The sequence below is a fragment of the Podarcis tiliguerta genome, assembly GCF_965153285.1.
Source record: "Podarcis tiliguerta genome assembly, chromosome: 4".
Classification (NCBI taxonomy): Eukaryota; Metazoa; Chordata; class Lepidosauria; order Squamata; family Lacertidae; genus Podarcis; species Podarcis tiliguerta.
In genome coordinates, this window is record NC_139537.1 from 40,346,171 (window position 1) to 40,360,871 (window position 14,701).

General features: G+C 46.1%; 2 protein-coding genes across 2 annotated transcripts in view; both read right to left on the minus strand.

Moving 5' to 3' along the window:
• Positions 1–14,701, minus strand: part of PDZK1 (PDZ domain containing 1) — a 191,053-nt gene that overhangs the window by 78,622 nt on the left and 97,730 nt on the right. The gene's annotated exons all lie outside the window — the stretch shown is intronic.
• ACP6 (acid phosphatase 6, lysophosphatidic) lies at positions 615–14,659 on the minus strand. The gene is made up of 10 exons (XM_083439267.1): positions 14,061–14,659; positions 9,839–9,967; positions 9,627–9,757; positions 9,234–9,313; positions 6,491–6,578; positions 4,637–4,772; positions 2,178–2,278; positions 1,820–1,915; positions 1,209–1,368; positions 615–780 (listed from the first exon to the last, which is right to left on the minus strand). Exons 1-10 carry the CDS (start codon positions 14,262–14,264, stop codon positions 667–669), a joined length of 1,239 nt encoding a protein of 412 aa, XP_083295393.1. The 5' UTR covers positions 14,265–14,659; the 3' UTR covers positions 615–666.

Here is a 14,701-nt window from a genome sequence, read left to right on the forward strand (position 1 = left end):
CTAATGGCTGTAGCTTCTGACAGCAGCAAGGCTATATATAGGTGTACTGGAATGAAAGTTAAGCTCCAGTAAAACACTAATTGAGAATTTTGAAAGACTAGTTTAGTGGTTCAGTTTAGCTGCTAAAGGACCACAGGGAACTTAAAACAAAGAGTAGCACTAGCTTCAGAACACTGAATGTCTTAGTGGAGCTCAAAAGCAAATGTAGCAGTAGGTACAGAGTGCTTGGTGTCCAATTAATGTTCTCTTACTGACAGAGGCAATTTTCAGGAACCCCCCCTGTTTCCAGGTTGGGATCTTTTGGAGCAGCTTTGGCTAGGGTCAGGGATTATTTAAAATTGCCTTGCCTCCCCTTTTCACTGGTGTATGCCATCTGTCAGCAGAGGGCCATCACTTGGCTGCCATCTGCAAGATTCCATTAATTTGAAAAACTGGGTTACAGTAACAACTTTTTGTTGCCACCACCAACTCTTACCGCAGCCAGGGACCCAATTTCCAAAATGTAGCAGCAGCATTCATCCCTGTTATACTTTACATTACTTGAACTGTCCTGTTAGCATAGTTAAACCACAAGTGAATGACACTTTTCTTTATGGCGTTTGAAAAGACAAATGTTGTGAATAATGTTTTAGTATTACTAATCATTTATCTGTTCTACATCTCTTATCACTGAGAGCAAAGCATTTTATATTCCTCTGGATTAGCACTGTAAGTTGAAAGGGCATCTAGAAAATCCTCCAGTGGACAGAGACCAGCACTACATCCTCTTGGAACCAGCTCCTGCGGAAAGACAAGACAAATCAACATTTACGTCACCAAAAAACTGCCATTACAAGAGGCCCTTGGGCAAAAAAAATATATCTCGTACACTTTGTGGTCCTCCAGATTCTATTAGACTCCTAATAGTATCAGTCAGTGGTCCGAGATGGAGGAATTTGTAGTCTAGTAACAACTAGAGGGCCAGATTCCTGATATCCTGATATACAGCATCACTACTGCCTTGCAAAGAGAAGAGAGTTGCTTTAAAAGTTACCAAAAGGTAGCTTGAAACAGGTATGAGATCCCTGCATTCCAGATTCAGTGATTTATCTGTTAACAGCCTTTGTATTTAGATGTTGTGCAAGCTAGAGTATGGAATTTGCCTCCTGCCCAAATCTCACTTGAGGTCCCATTTATATGTGTAACATCATCACCATGGAGCCTCCTACCTCTCCATTGTAGAGCAGCCGTATAAACCAGTCCTTGGAACGCTGGTAGAGTTCTATTGTCATGTCTGCTGCGTATGGAGGCCACTTGGAATCAAAGACCCCCAGAGCCAATAGCAGTGGGAAGAGGGTAACATCGTGAATAGCATACAGAGCAAGCTTTCTAAAATAAAAGAAGAAGTGACCAATAATTCAGTCTTACTGATGACATACATTGTGTATAGCAGCCATTGCAGCTGCATTTTCCATTTACACTGAATCTCAAGTCAGTTGGTAAATGTAATAAGCTAAATTGAGAATTATCAGGGTAATAGCATTCCTTCCTCTCCTTTTTGTTCTGTCTTCCACATGCGAGCACCTAGTTTGTATTTGTTCATATGAAACTGCTTTTGTGAGCCACGTTCTATATAACTCCCGTTTAAAGTTAGGATATTTACAAGTCACCTTTACCCAGTTAAAAATATATACACAAATCTTAAATGGTGCAATTGTCACTGTTCCATCAACTCCTGCTCCCCTAGATTTGTCCCATTTCCCCTTTCAATGTTTTTAGCTTGTAGATGCTGCTCAATGGGATGTTCTGCCAAAACCGTAAATACCAATAATCTACATACCTGGCCTTGATTTCAGGAGAGGAAGGGTTCATTGCCGCCTTAATGTTCTTCTCTATTATATTGAGTAGAGGACCAACTGACATCTTGAGAGTCTCTCTAGTCAGAAATATAACAAAACAGAGATCCTTTTTTTTAAAAAAAATGTTTCTAACAAGAGTTGCAACATCTTTTAACAGTTCTAGATAACTGGCAGAACTTAATCGGGGCAGGAGCAGGTTTAAAAGTAAAGGTTCCTGGCCAGCAGGAACACATATGACTAGTCTGTACAAGAAGTCCATGTTTTAAAACAGAAGATTCTGTGTTTTGTCTTGCAGATATCCCCAGGCTTACCACCCATACCATCCCTGGGACTGCTCACCTTAAATTCAATTTTGTGACATAAAGGAGTGATTCTATAGCCCTCTGTTCGATCAGTTCCATGAAACTCTTCAGAATAGGGCAACTAGGCAGATCGTGTGCCTAAAAGACAGCATAGTGTGAATTAAAAGAACAACTCTAAGGCTGCAGTGACAAATGGCACCACTACTTTAGATCAGGCATGGACACACATGTGCTTATCGTTAGATATCTTAACATGGACATGCACTTGAACAAGTTGTGTTAGACAAGGAACTAGGCCATTCCTCTAAGTCTAAAGACGAAGAACAATGTTACAATAAGCAAGTGAGTGATTCCCTTTAAAAACAACAACAAGCCTTTAGTTTTAACTTGAACAACCTGAAAACATCTTCATGTAGTGGACAGATTTCAGTTCAAGACCTATGAATGGTCCCATTCATATGTCTTGATTACCATTTCCTCCCATGTCTTATGTTACCTACTACAATGCTGGCTGCCACAGTCAGGCAACGTAATTACCTGAAATGGCACAATATTCATTTTGTTTGTTTATTTAACAAATTTATATACTGCTTACTTCAAAAAGAAAGACCCAAGCAGTTTACCATAGCAATATAAAAACCAAACAGCAAGTTACCGTATATGCTCGTGTATAAGCCGACCTTTTCAGCACATTTTTTATGCTGAAAAAGCTCTCCTCGGCTTATACTCGAGTGAGGGTCCCCTTTGCCACTGTTGGAGGTGGCGGAGGAACTAGCAGCCCGAAAGCAGCCCTTTCTGGCTGCTCCTTCCTCCTCCGCCTTTGCCACTGTCAGTTTTCTGCTTGTTTGCCTGTTAGTCGCCATCTACACGCACACACACTCCGGCCCATCAGGAGGTTTGTGGTGTGGTGAACTGGCCTATACCCGAGCCAATAAATTTTCCCAGTTTTTTTGTAGTAAAATTAGGTGCCTCGGCTCATATTCGGGTTGGCTTATACTCAAGTATATACGGTACATTAAAAAATTAAAATATAAAACCAGTAATTTTAAAACAATTGCATAATGGGTCAGTGCATCTGGCTGTTAACCAGAAGGTTGGTGGTTCGAGCCCAGCCTGGGACAGCGGTGGGCAGGATTCCTGCATTGCCGGGGTTGGACTTGATGAATGCCAGGACCCCTTTCCAACCATACAATTCTATGAGACAGGATCAGAAGGACAACAGCAGGACAGGGGAAAGTTTACAATGAGGAACCTGGGTTTCATTACATTTCATTTCCTACAAGTTTTAAGTATTCAGTTCAGTGAGTTCAGTTCAGTTCAGTTGTACAAAAATGGCTTTCAAACTCGGCTGCAGGAAACCCTGGGGTGGTTAGAAGCATCTCGGAGAAAGAAGCTCCATAATGACGGTGCACAGCTTTTTCAGACAAATCCATAAAGAAAGGGAGCCCTGAATGTTGAAAGCACACACTTTTATTGCTGTTAAATGCTTTGCTTTTACTGATTGATAATTATACTGGTTTACCCAGCTAGAGCATTTTTTTTCCTATTACAACATTTCTAGCCTACTCTATATCTATTGATCTCAGGATAAGATATAACAACAAAACAATCCTTGGCCACTTAAAAGCCTAAGCATCTGTAATACTCATGTTCAGCATACAGTATTCAGTATTCCCTCCGCTGTAACTGATGTAACCCCTTAAAATGTCTTTGCATGCAAGCTTTTCCCACATCCAGTTTAATCTTTAGTGCCAAACCTGAGATAAAGTGGAGTAGCAGGCCTTTGCCAATATCCCACCTTGGACCACTTAGTCTGGCTAGGTCTAACTCGGTATGTGTTATCTGCTGATATGATGCACTGGGGATCAATCTAATATTGGGAGCACAGATACACCCTAAGGAGGGAATTACAGACTTGGGCCCAACCCCTGATATGCTAACTGCTTCATGTAACCTACTTCTGTGTCATCATGTCCTAGGTAAGATCTATTAAGAGAAAGTCAGTCGATTAAATAATTATACGAGCTACTTTGGAGATTTTCATAAGCAACAACAGCAAGAAAGAGCTTATCTATTTTGCCAGTGTAATAGGCAACAATTTTTTTTGGGATGGAGAGAAAGATAAAAAGGAAATGTTAAACAATTAAGCCAAAAGACAAAAAATGTGACATTTGAGGAGGGAGTTGAAGGAAGACACACAGTTTCCTCTCTTGCCAGAGCTGTCTTGGCCATTTTCCGATTTGCAACAAGAGCTACTCTGCTGAATAGTTGCTAGCACAGAAATGGTGAACATGTGGCCTTCCATACATTGCTTGACTACAACTCCCATCATCCCTGGGCATGGGGTATTCTGGCTTGGGCTAATGGGAGCTGGAGCCCATCAGCACCTGGGCTGCCACACTGCTCTACTTCAGCACAGCTTCTCTCACAGACCTGCATGAATCAACTTGGATGACTAAAGAAAACAGGCTTGTTCCTAACAAAGGCACAGCGTACCTGTTCTGCAAAAATGTTGTCAAAAAGGAGAAAGAAGTCCGCCCCGTTCTTGCTGTCAAGGCCCATCTTCTCTTTAATGGTCTTCAGATCCTCCGCAATTCCTGGCTGCAGAAGAAGCACATTGGCCAGCCTCTCTCTGTCGAGGAAAAACGAAAGCTTCAGAATAATGCATAAATGGTAATCTGCACAAGCTACTGTGCTTGGATCCCCCTGCTTGTTAGAAGGGGAAAAGGAGTGCAGGGCTGTTTGGCTTGAAATGATTGCTTGAGCAATAGACAACTAAATGCATCAGAATTAGTTACAAAAAAGCAAGAGGTCTTAAGCACGTGAAAATAATTTTTCCTTAGTTGACTCGGATCTTTTTCAGGGCAAATAGCTAAATAGCTCTTGCCTCACTAGGGAAGATGTTAATGACCAATGGCGCCCCAGATGTTGCTGGATCCTACCTCCCATCAGCCAGCATGGCCCAGGAGTGATGGAATTTGAGAGCCCAGCAATATCTGGAAGGGACCACAGGTTAGCTGCACCATTGTACAAGAGTAGCCTATGGACAGGGGCACCAAGGTGTGTGTGTGTGGGGGGGGGGGTGCCGGCCATGGGCCAGGGCCATGGGGCATGCTTGCATCATGTGTGCATGCCACACTGATGTTGCACGGTCCCAGGCCCCTTGAATTGCAGGGACAAAGTGGCATGCTTGCCTACAGCCACCTTTGAAAATTCCTAATTTTGCCACAGCTTCCCTGAAAAGGAAACCGATGCAGTTCTTAAAAGAGAAGCAGAATTGCATATGGGGTTGTTTTAGAATATAGTGATTATAATAGCATCGTATTGGCTCTGCCAGGAGTTAGGGAATTGGCGTTCACTCTCTGTCCCACGGGCTTTTGACACAAGCATGATCATACTTGCTTTTATTTGAGCTGACTGGGCACCAGTTACGCAGTTCACCGAATCACTAGAATTGTCAAGCAGCATATTAGAGAGCCCTTTCCCATCATAATCCCAGAGGAGCCTACAGCAAGCACATTAGCCGCTCCAGAAAATGCAACTGGTCGCTACAGTATAAGTTTGGGGAAACAAATGCTATCATCTGAGCCGTTTAAATAGTCAAGCTGTGAGACACAGAAGTATGGTAGGCTACTTCATAAGTTTTCAATCCAACTGCTTGCTTTTTTTTAATTGTTTGAAAATAGTTTATTCACAACATAGTTGGACAACTGCTCTAACATACAATAAGAGCATGATTTGCTTTGGCTATTTTGTTCTCGTCTCGCAGTCTTACACGTCAGCAGCTTTTAGGCTATGGCTAGATCTCACACAGTCATTCCCTAAGGAGACTTTTGCAATGGCATAAAAGGTGCAGGGAAAGAGGCAAGTTAAGAATGGCAAGCCTGGGCTTGCTTCACAGAGGAACACTGGAACTGTTCTGTGAGGGATGCAACAAGCCAACCGCCCCAGGAAGTCAGAAGGTGTCTTTCAGGTTCAAGCGTGTATGAAGGCTCAAACTGAAGCATGTGAAAATGTGCAGCTCCCCAGCCCAGCAAACCTTTGCATGTTGACTGCACAAGTTCTTGATAAAGATGATTCTGAATGCAGCTCAATCCTTCTTGCAAAAGGAAGAGCAGGGGTGGCTAAGCTATGCTCCTCTGCCCAGTTTGAACACTTCTCACATGTTCTTTTAAATGCTTGAACAGGTCCAGAACTGTTCACAGGGTTTAGGGGAGCTCATTGCTTTTGGCAATCAACTGATGTCATGCATATAATGTAGGCCAAGGTCTTCTGAAAGGCCTTGCTGCAATAACTACTGCACCTTCTGTCTGCACAGTGGCACCAGACAGAATGTTTGTGGCAAGGTACCTGTTCATGACTTTCAGTCCATGGCAGTTCACTGGGTTGGGATAAAGGATTTCAGAGTCTGCGTCATCTGTAACTATGGTAATGGGTCCTGTACAAGACAAAAAAACATTGAATGCACTTGCAATTCATGGTTTAAAGTTTCGGGCTGTTAAGAATTAATTCAAACACATCTTGTACTGATTTAAAATAGTTTATAATCCTAGGACAGTCTCTTACCCATCTCGACCCTCATTTGTGCAAAGCTCATTAGGGAACTTCCCCTGCACTTGGGAGCATACAAGTCTATGCTCCCAATTACATTTGCGCTTCAAGCAAACATTAAATCATGCCTGCAAACTAATAAGGCAAGAGCCCACTGTGCTAAATGCTCAGCAAAGCACACTTATTAACACATGCCTTCAGATACTTGTTGGTGATATATTCTGCTCTTACACAGAACGACTTACACCACATGATTCTCTTACTTGTAAATTAATTTACACCACAGCATGCCATTATCTTAATCAAAGCAGTTTGTAACAGCCACCGTTATAAACATTGGGGTTTACAAAACCAGAAGTAAGTGCAGCGCTTTTCCCTTCCTAATCATTTCCCAATAATCAGGTTTAACACATTAAGAGTTTCTGCAAGAAATAGTAGTTTATGCACAAATGTTTTGGTAGCAGAACTTCGCAATTTACTTAATCCTAGTATCAAAACTTTTGAGATTTAACTTGTCTGTTCCATTCTTCTTCCTGGTCTCTGTGCAGCTCCACATATAAGTTTGGTGCCTGCTCAGAGCAGCGTTTGAGAGCCGGGTCGGTTATCTGTGGCTCTCTGGATGTGGTTGGGAACTCTAGCTCCCATCCGCTCCAGCCAGCATGGGCAATGGCCAGGGATGGTGGGAGTTTTAGTCCAGCAACATCAAGAGGACCCAAGTTACCCATCTTTCTCTAAAGCTGGGCAACTAAAGGTTTTGAATAGAGGCTCATTCCCAACCCTCAAGGTGCATGGCACAAGCAGTATGGCCATTGCCTTCCCATTTAAGTTTTGTTCTGGCTGCCAGTTTGTAGTATCATTTCGAACCTTCTCCTTAGGAACGTAAGAAGAGCCTGCTGGATTAGCTAAGGGCCCACCTTGTCCACAATGGCTGACCAGTTGCCTATGGAAAACCCTCAGGCGGGACCTGAGTGCAACAGTGCTCTGATCACCTGCGATTCCAAGCAAATGGGACTAATAGCTGGGTCAGCCTTCCCCAATGTGCTCCCCCCCCCCAATGTTTTGAACCACAACTCTGATCATGGGAGTTGGGAGGAAGATGGAACTAGCCAATTTCCTTTTCTGCCCCCCTTCTCCTTCTCATTTTTTCTCCCTGCTTTGTCTCTTTTTTTGTTCTGTAAATTTTGCATTTATTTATTTCGATAATATTAATAATACACCACCCCATGCCCAGAGGTCTCAGGGTGGTTTAACAGAATAAAGTCAAAATATAAAACCACAAAATACATAATCAAAATAAAGAACAACAACCCAATACCCCCCCCAAAAGAACACATTTTAAAAGGGCATAGAATGCCAATCAAAGGCCTGGTTAAAAAGGAACGTTTTTGCCTGGTGTTTAATGAAGGCGCCAGATGAACTTCCCTGGGGAGAGCATTCCACAGACAGGGAGCCACTGCAGAGAAGGCCCATTCTCGTGTTGCCACCCTCCGGACCTCTCAGGGAGGAGGCACATGAAGGAGAGTCTCAGAAGATGATCTGAGAGACTAGGTAGGTTCATATGGAAAGAGGCGGTCCTTGAGGTATTGTGGTCCTGAACTGTTTTAAGGCTTTATAGGTCAAAACCAGGACTTTGTATTGGGGCCAGAAACGAATTGGTAGGCCAGTGCAGTCAGACTAGGATCGGTGTAATATGCTCAGACTGTCTTGCTCCAGTGATCAACCTGGCTGCTGAATTTTCCATCTCCTTCAGTTTTCAAGGGTAGTAGGGTGCAATGGGCAATGGGCATGATGCAAGTTGTGCTGACTACGGGGGTCAAGCTCTCTGCTGTATCAGAAACTTATGATTGATGTTTGCCCTGCCTGGGTAAAGGGAGGCATGTAGACAATACCTACATACATTAACAAAGGTCTGTGAAGCAGGCATGCAGCAAGAGGTATACTTGTGGGAGCAGCAGGGGTCTGGGCCCTTCTGAGGCCAGCTCTGCAACATGCTACTAGCTCCTGGGCCAGATGCAGTTGCCACGGTGAGCTCACCTACTGAAAACGTTCCCAAAATGATGGAGTGCATGAGCTGCACCCAGTTGCATGACTGTATAAATAAAAGCCCACCAACACCACAAACCTTGCAAACTACATCCTCTACCCTAGGAGTTGCAACAAGGGAGCCAACATAGCACTCCTTTTCTGAGTAGTCACCAGTTCCTTCTAAACGTGAAATTCCTCATTTAGAGTGCAAGTGTAGCCTATCGGAATCCACTAGGGCAGTGTTTCTCAGGCTCAGGTCCCCAGCTGTTGTTAGACTACAACCCCCATCATTCCTGGCCATTGGTCCTGCTAGATAGGGATGGTGGGAGTTGTAGTCCAACAACAGCTGGGGACCCAAGTCTGAGAAACACTGCACTAGGGTATGGCATAGTAGACAGTGATAAACAGAAGAGCCAGAAAGAGAACAGTGGTGTAAAGGGCAATGATCTCTGTTAGGAGAGAGACTCCAAGGCAGGACTGCGAACAGAGGAGCAAGGAGCTCCCCTTCATTGCTGACCTTCTTTCTGCTGTTGGAACAGCCCAGCTAGCAAACACCGCGTGGACTCCAGATTCCGAACAATGTTAGTGGAACGGACACTGAAAGACAGAAGGCAGCCAATGAAATGGGAGCACAGTGGGCTGCTCCCTGTACAAACTGACACGGGGTGGGACTTGAGGGGTTTCAGCACTCTGAGCCACCAATATGGCAGTACCAAGCACTGCTATCTGTTCTAGCTGGAGATTCTTAACATCAAACTGAACACAGTGGTGTGAGGGAGAAAGCAAGCGAGGACTTTGGATGAAACTTTGCTAAGGCTTATGATGCCGTGTGGGCTGGGAGGGAGCGGAACAGTCAGCAGGAAGAGCAAGAAAGCCATTAGGAAGGAAACTGGAGTGTTCAGAGACTCACAAGACCTCAGAAGGTTTGAATGCTGGCGAGAGGAAATGGGTCTCCTCAATGTAACGTCTCCTTAGCCGTTTCCCCAGTGCAAACGTCTGCTGCATTCCTACTTTGGTCAGCTGGCCTGCATTCACTCCGCCCTGGGAAGAGAAAAGCTCTGTTGAATGGCTGAAAAAATAAACGGAGATGCAACATTTCCAAAGGAATGCATGTTGGGTTACCTTCAGCACTGTTTTTTTGTAGCTTTCTTCAAAAGGAGAATAAGGTCTTGGCCCACCAGCCAGGTTCGTTACCGTGTAGTCAAACTTTGTTTCGGCAGGCGTCTCCAAAAGAGCAGGGTCCCATGCCACCTGTTCCAAAAACAAGGATGAAGGAAAAGAAAAAGCATTTGAGTAGGCAACTGGGACCTTCAAGTAGCTAGAAGAGGTTGACAACCCACTACTGTGGAAAGTCAAATTTATTTCAGTGGGCTTAGAGGCATGGCAAACTCTGCAAGCTTGGTGCTAAAACATCTCATTCAACGCTCAGGCTGTACTGCTGCAAGAGGAGCGGGCAGTGACACATTTCACAATCTTCTTACTCCAGGATTTTGAAATATACAAAAACATCAATGTAGCCATACTTTCTGGGTGTGCCCATGAAAGCTCTAATGTCTTGAAAAAGAAAAAGTGGCTGCAGCCTCAGCAATGTTTTTACAATGACAGTGTTTGGAGAAGCAGTCAGAGCATGGCAAGGCCTTCTTGGCTGACTCTGTTTTGTGTGTGTAATAGGAGGAGGAGGAGGAGGAGGAGCAGGAGCAGCAGCAGCAGCAGCAGCAGCAGCAGCAGCAGCAAATAGCTTGTTCCTGTGCGTCATTCTTAGACTTAGACTTTGTGGAGGAGCAGGAGTGGGGTTAGCCTGTGAGGAGTTTTGGGTTTGCTTTGGGGATGACTCAGAAACCATAATGCAAAGTATGGTATTGGGGGTGGGGGTGCAGATGGGCTTGTGGACTGGAGTCTCCGTGTCCTCACCTGTGTCTCCATCCCTTCTTTTTACCCCCTCCCACTCTGTGTGTCTTTGTCTGTTGTTCTCCTGCCTTGTGCTCGCTCTCCCTTTGTTCGGCTTCATAAGAACTGTGTTTCAATTTAATTTACTGGGTAAGCACACCCCTAATGAAATGTGCTGCACATGCCTTATGGACACCAACATCAGGAAGTCTTGCGAAAATGGATCTCTGCAGAACTATATTCAACTCTTTTGCTGGTTAAAAGTTCAACAGAGGATTGCTTGCAATTCTTTTAGTCAGGGTTACAAATACAGAGAACCAAGTCATGGTCCTTGTTCAGTGCCTCAATTATAGCATCACCTATGGCAGGTGTTCCCACCCTGCTCAACTGATTTGTGGAGGACAAGGCTATCAATAGCCACCAGCTATGGAGGCTATGTTCTACCTCCACTGTCCGAAACAAAATACCTCTGAAGACCAGTTATGTGTGATGAGAGCACTGTTGTACTCAGGTTCTGCTTATGGTACTCCCATGCACATCTGGCTGGCCACTGTGAGAACAGAGTGCTAGACTAGATGGGCTTCATCCAGCAGGGCTCTTAAGTTATTAAACAGCTGGTCCTAAGAGGAAAAGCTGGTAGGCTGGGTGGAGGGCTCCCAATCCTTGCCCTATTCCAAGCACTTGCCTTTGGAAACACTGCAACACAGAAAATACATATGAGGCTTGCACATATCTGGAATGTTTAAAATATCAGGGTTTCTTTGTATTCATCCTAAGAAGCATATCTTGCCATCAATAGTTCTTGGCCACTTCCCCAGAAATTCCACTTTAAAGTGTATGAGTTTAGGAACTTTAAAAAGAGCAATCTCAATTTCTTCACAACTGCACTTCCTACTGATCTAGGTGGTAAATCTGCCAAATCTGTTCATCACCCGAAGTTATCACAAGTTGCTAGGTAGAGCCAAGAGAGGAACATGGTGCATAAGGAAAAATAAACACAACCATTAATTCTATTCCTGCTACAAAATCAAGAGGAAATGCAGGTGTTGGGTAAGTAGTTCATAAACTGGGTAAGTAGAAGTTGCAATGCCTTCTCTCATCACCTGTTTATGAAAGACAGTGACACAGACAAACTTTGATCTGGTTGAACCAGAGTGAAAAATTTCCAAATCTGACTATACTGCTGCTCTGAGCCTGGCTTTGGCTGGGGAGGGCGGGCGGGATATAAACAGCAACAACAGCAACAGCAGCAACAACAACAACAACAGGCTGATTGGTGTTCACTGCTATCCTGCACTAATGCAAATGCATGTTTATGCATGCATCTCCTGAAGTAAAAAGGCAAAGAGGCAAGCACCCCAATCAAATTATTTATAGTACTTGGTTAGTTAGCCTATGGGTTGGTAACATTCGAGATAGGAGGAGATGCACAAAACAAGGCTATAGAGAATTAGCACTATAAATGAATCACTATTCTCACTCAACAGTCACATAACATACAATTTTGAATATCGCAGGAGTTGTATTCCAACTTCCTTCAGCATGGCCAGTGATCAGGGATGATGATGGGAATTGTTGTCCAGCAATGTCTGCAGGACTGCACACTCCCCATCTCTGGCATACAGTTGCACTTACACCTTCCAGCACTCACAATTTGGGGCTGCAGCACCCAGCTGGTAATGAAGGAAGCGTCTCATTGCTGACAGGCAGCAGAGCAGCCCAAGCTAGCACACCCCACCAGTATGAATGGCAGGCATTATGCAAGTGACCACAATAGAGTTGACCTCACATGGAGCTCACTCCCTTAGCTCTGCAGCAGCCCACATTTTAACATAATTCCCACGTTTGTTTCCATGTTCTCTATGCCAAGGCACTCTGGGGCAAATATCCACTTTATCAGATTGTGGTTTGGCGGTATAAAGGTGTCTTATTGCTGTACCTTCTGTACTTTGGCCTGCGTTCCGCTTGGTGGCTACTGGCACTGAGCAAAGCCAAATTTTCCACCTATGCTTCCTTCACCTGCTGCCTCGTGAAAATGCCCACACTGACAGCCCTGAGCTAGTAAGCTCAGCAACCTCTGCTGCTGCTCGGACCACTTCCGCCTCCTCCAACCTGCTCCTGATGTGCCAAATGGCTTTTTAGGTCAGCTGGGGGAAAAAATGCAGCACCTTCTTTAGGAATTGATTGCTGTTAGCACCAGGAATTTCCAAGCCCAGGGCATCATTGGCTCCACTAGTATTTCTGCATGAACATGCCTGATAATTATTTGGCAAGCTGCTGCTTTTCATCCCAATTTACAGCACTGGGTTATACATACATTTCTTAAAATCACAGGTGCATAAAACCTGGTAGGGTTGTTACAAAGATTAGTGAGACAATGTAGCAGAGATACTTTTAACACTTAAGGACACAATATTAACATGTTCTTTTAACCCCCCCTTTTTTTTACCACTATCACAACCAGGCACCCCCAACTAGCTGTTTCCCCCCAGTTTGATCTTGGCTGAGGCTTGCCTGTGTTGCCCAGATCCAGGGGCAGCATCAGGGGGGCGGTACCAGTGGGCTCCACTCAAAGCCCCACTTGCTGAGCCTCCTGGCCCTGCTGGACCTCCTTTTGTCATTGCCCACCTGCCCTCTCAGGAATAGGAAAGTTGCAAAGCATCAGCTGTGCATGCAGGAAGTCCCAAGTTCAGCCCTGGGCGTTTCCAGGTAGGACTGGGGGAAACTCCTGCCTGAAGCATAGCCAGTGTGGACAACGGATCAGCGGTCTGACTCTGTAGATCTTCCTAGCCAGCAAACAGCGAGGAGAGCAAAAGGGACCCTCACCTTGTGCTTCCCACTTGGGTGGTTGTGTGGATGGGTGCGTGTGTGCGCACGCATGCAAGTGAACAGACAGTGTGTGTGTGTGTGCTGGGGTGCTGTCTTGAATAAAAAATGGGGGGGCAGGTGACCCCCAACCCCATATAATTGATCACAAGGCACTGCAGGCACACATACTATTTGAATCACAATGCCCATCAACTTGGGGGGGCAGCCACCTCAAATATTTTATTGGGGGGGGTGTCAAATAATATTTTACTTACCTAGGAGATGGCACCTATGGTGGGGGGCAAGAAGCCAAGAGGGGTCGAACCAACCCAGGGAGGGGTATATTGCTGAATGTCGCCCCCCCCCCAAGCTGATGCTTCCCCCATGGCCCTTGTTTTTGGGAAGGGCCAGAGGGAAAGGGAAGAGGCATGTATGCATTGACTGCATCATTTCTGCCTGGGGTTCAAGGCGGCATAGATGGTTTCCCCTCTCCCCATTTCATCCCGACGACGACACTGGGAGGCAGGTTCGGCTGGACGGCAGACACTGCCTGGCCCAAGGGTACCCGCTGGTGGCCGAGCGGGACGGCGAGCCCTGCTCTGCCAGCTGCGTCCCTCTCCTTCCAACCCCGGGCGGGAGGCCCCCTCACCTGCTCCACATCGGGGATGGGTCTCAGCGGAGTGCGGGCGCCGTGCCGGAAAAGAACCTGCACCAGCCTGAGCTCCAGCGGGTCGTCGTCGTCGCCGCTTCCGCGCGGCGCTTTGCTCCTCCTGGGCTCGGCCAGGGCTCTCCTCTTGCTCGCTACGCAGTACGCCAGGGTGCCCAAGATGCCCACGCGAGCCCACAAACTCATGCTGACGGAGCGAGGCAGGTGGCGCGGGACCCTCGCAGCGAGTCCGAGAGCGGAGCAGCTCGCCGCTTGCGCAGCTGCCGGCAGAGTTGCGAAAGCAAAAGTTGCTGCTGCTGCTGCTGTTGCCTCACGGGAAACCCGCCTTCCTCTTCCAGCGCTGGCGCGAGGAAATGCCGAGGCTCGCGGAACAGAGACCTCCTCCCTCCTCCCCTTTTTCAGCAACGCCGCCCGGGTGCAGCTGCTCGCCGGCAGGAGATTCGGCGCCACCCCCAGGAGGACCCTGGGAAATGCGGTTTCTTCAGCCGGGCGCCTGCCCCGACCAGGAGCCACCAGAAGACTACATCTCCCAGCGGGCGTCGGGGCGCTCTTTCCCAGCCGGTCACGTGTATGGCGTGGGAGTTCCCACGGCCGGGCTTGTGAGCATGTTTCAGCCGGCGAAG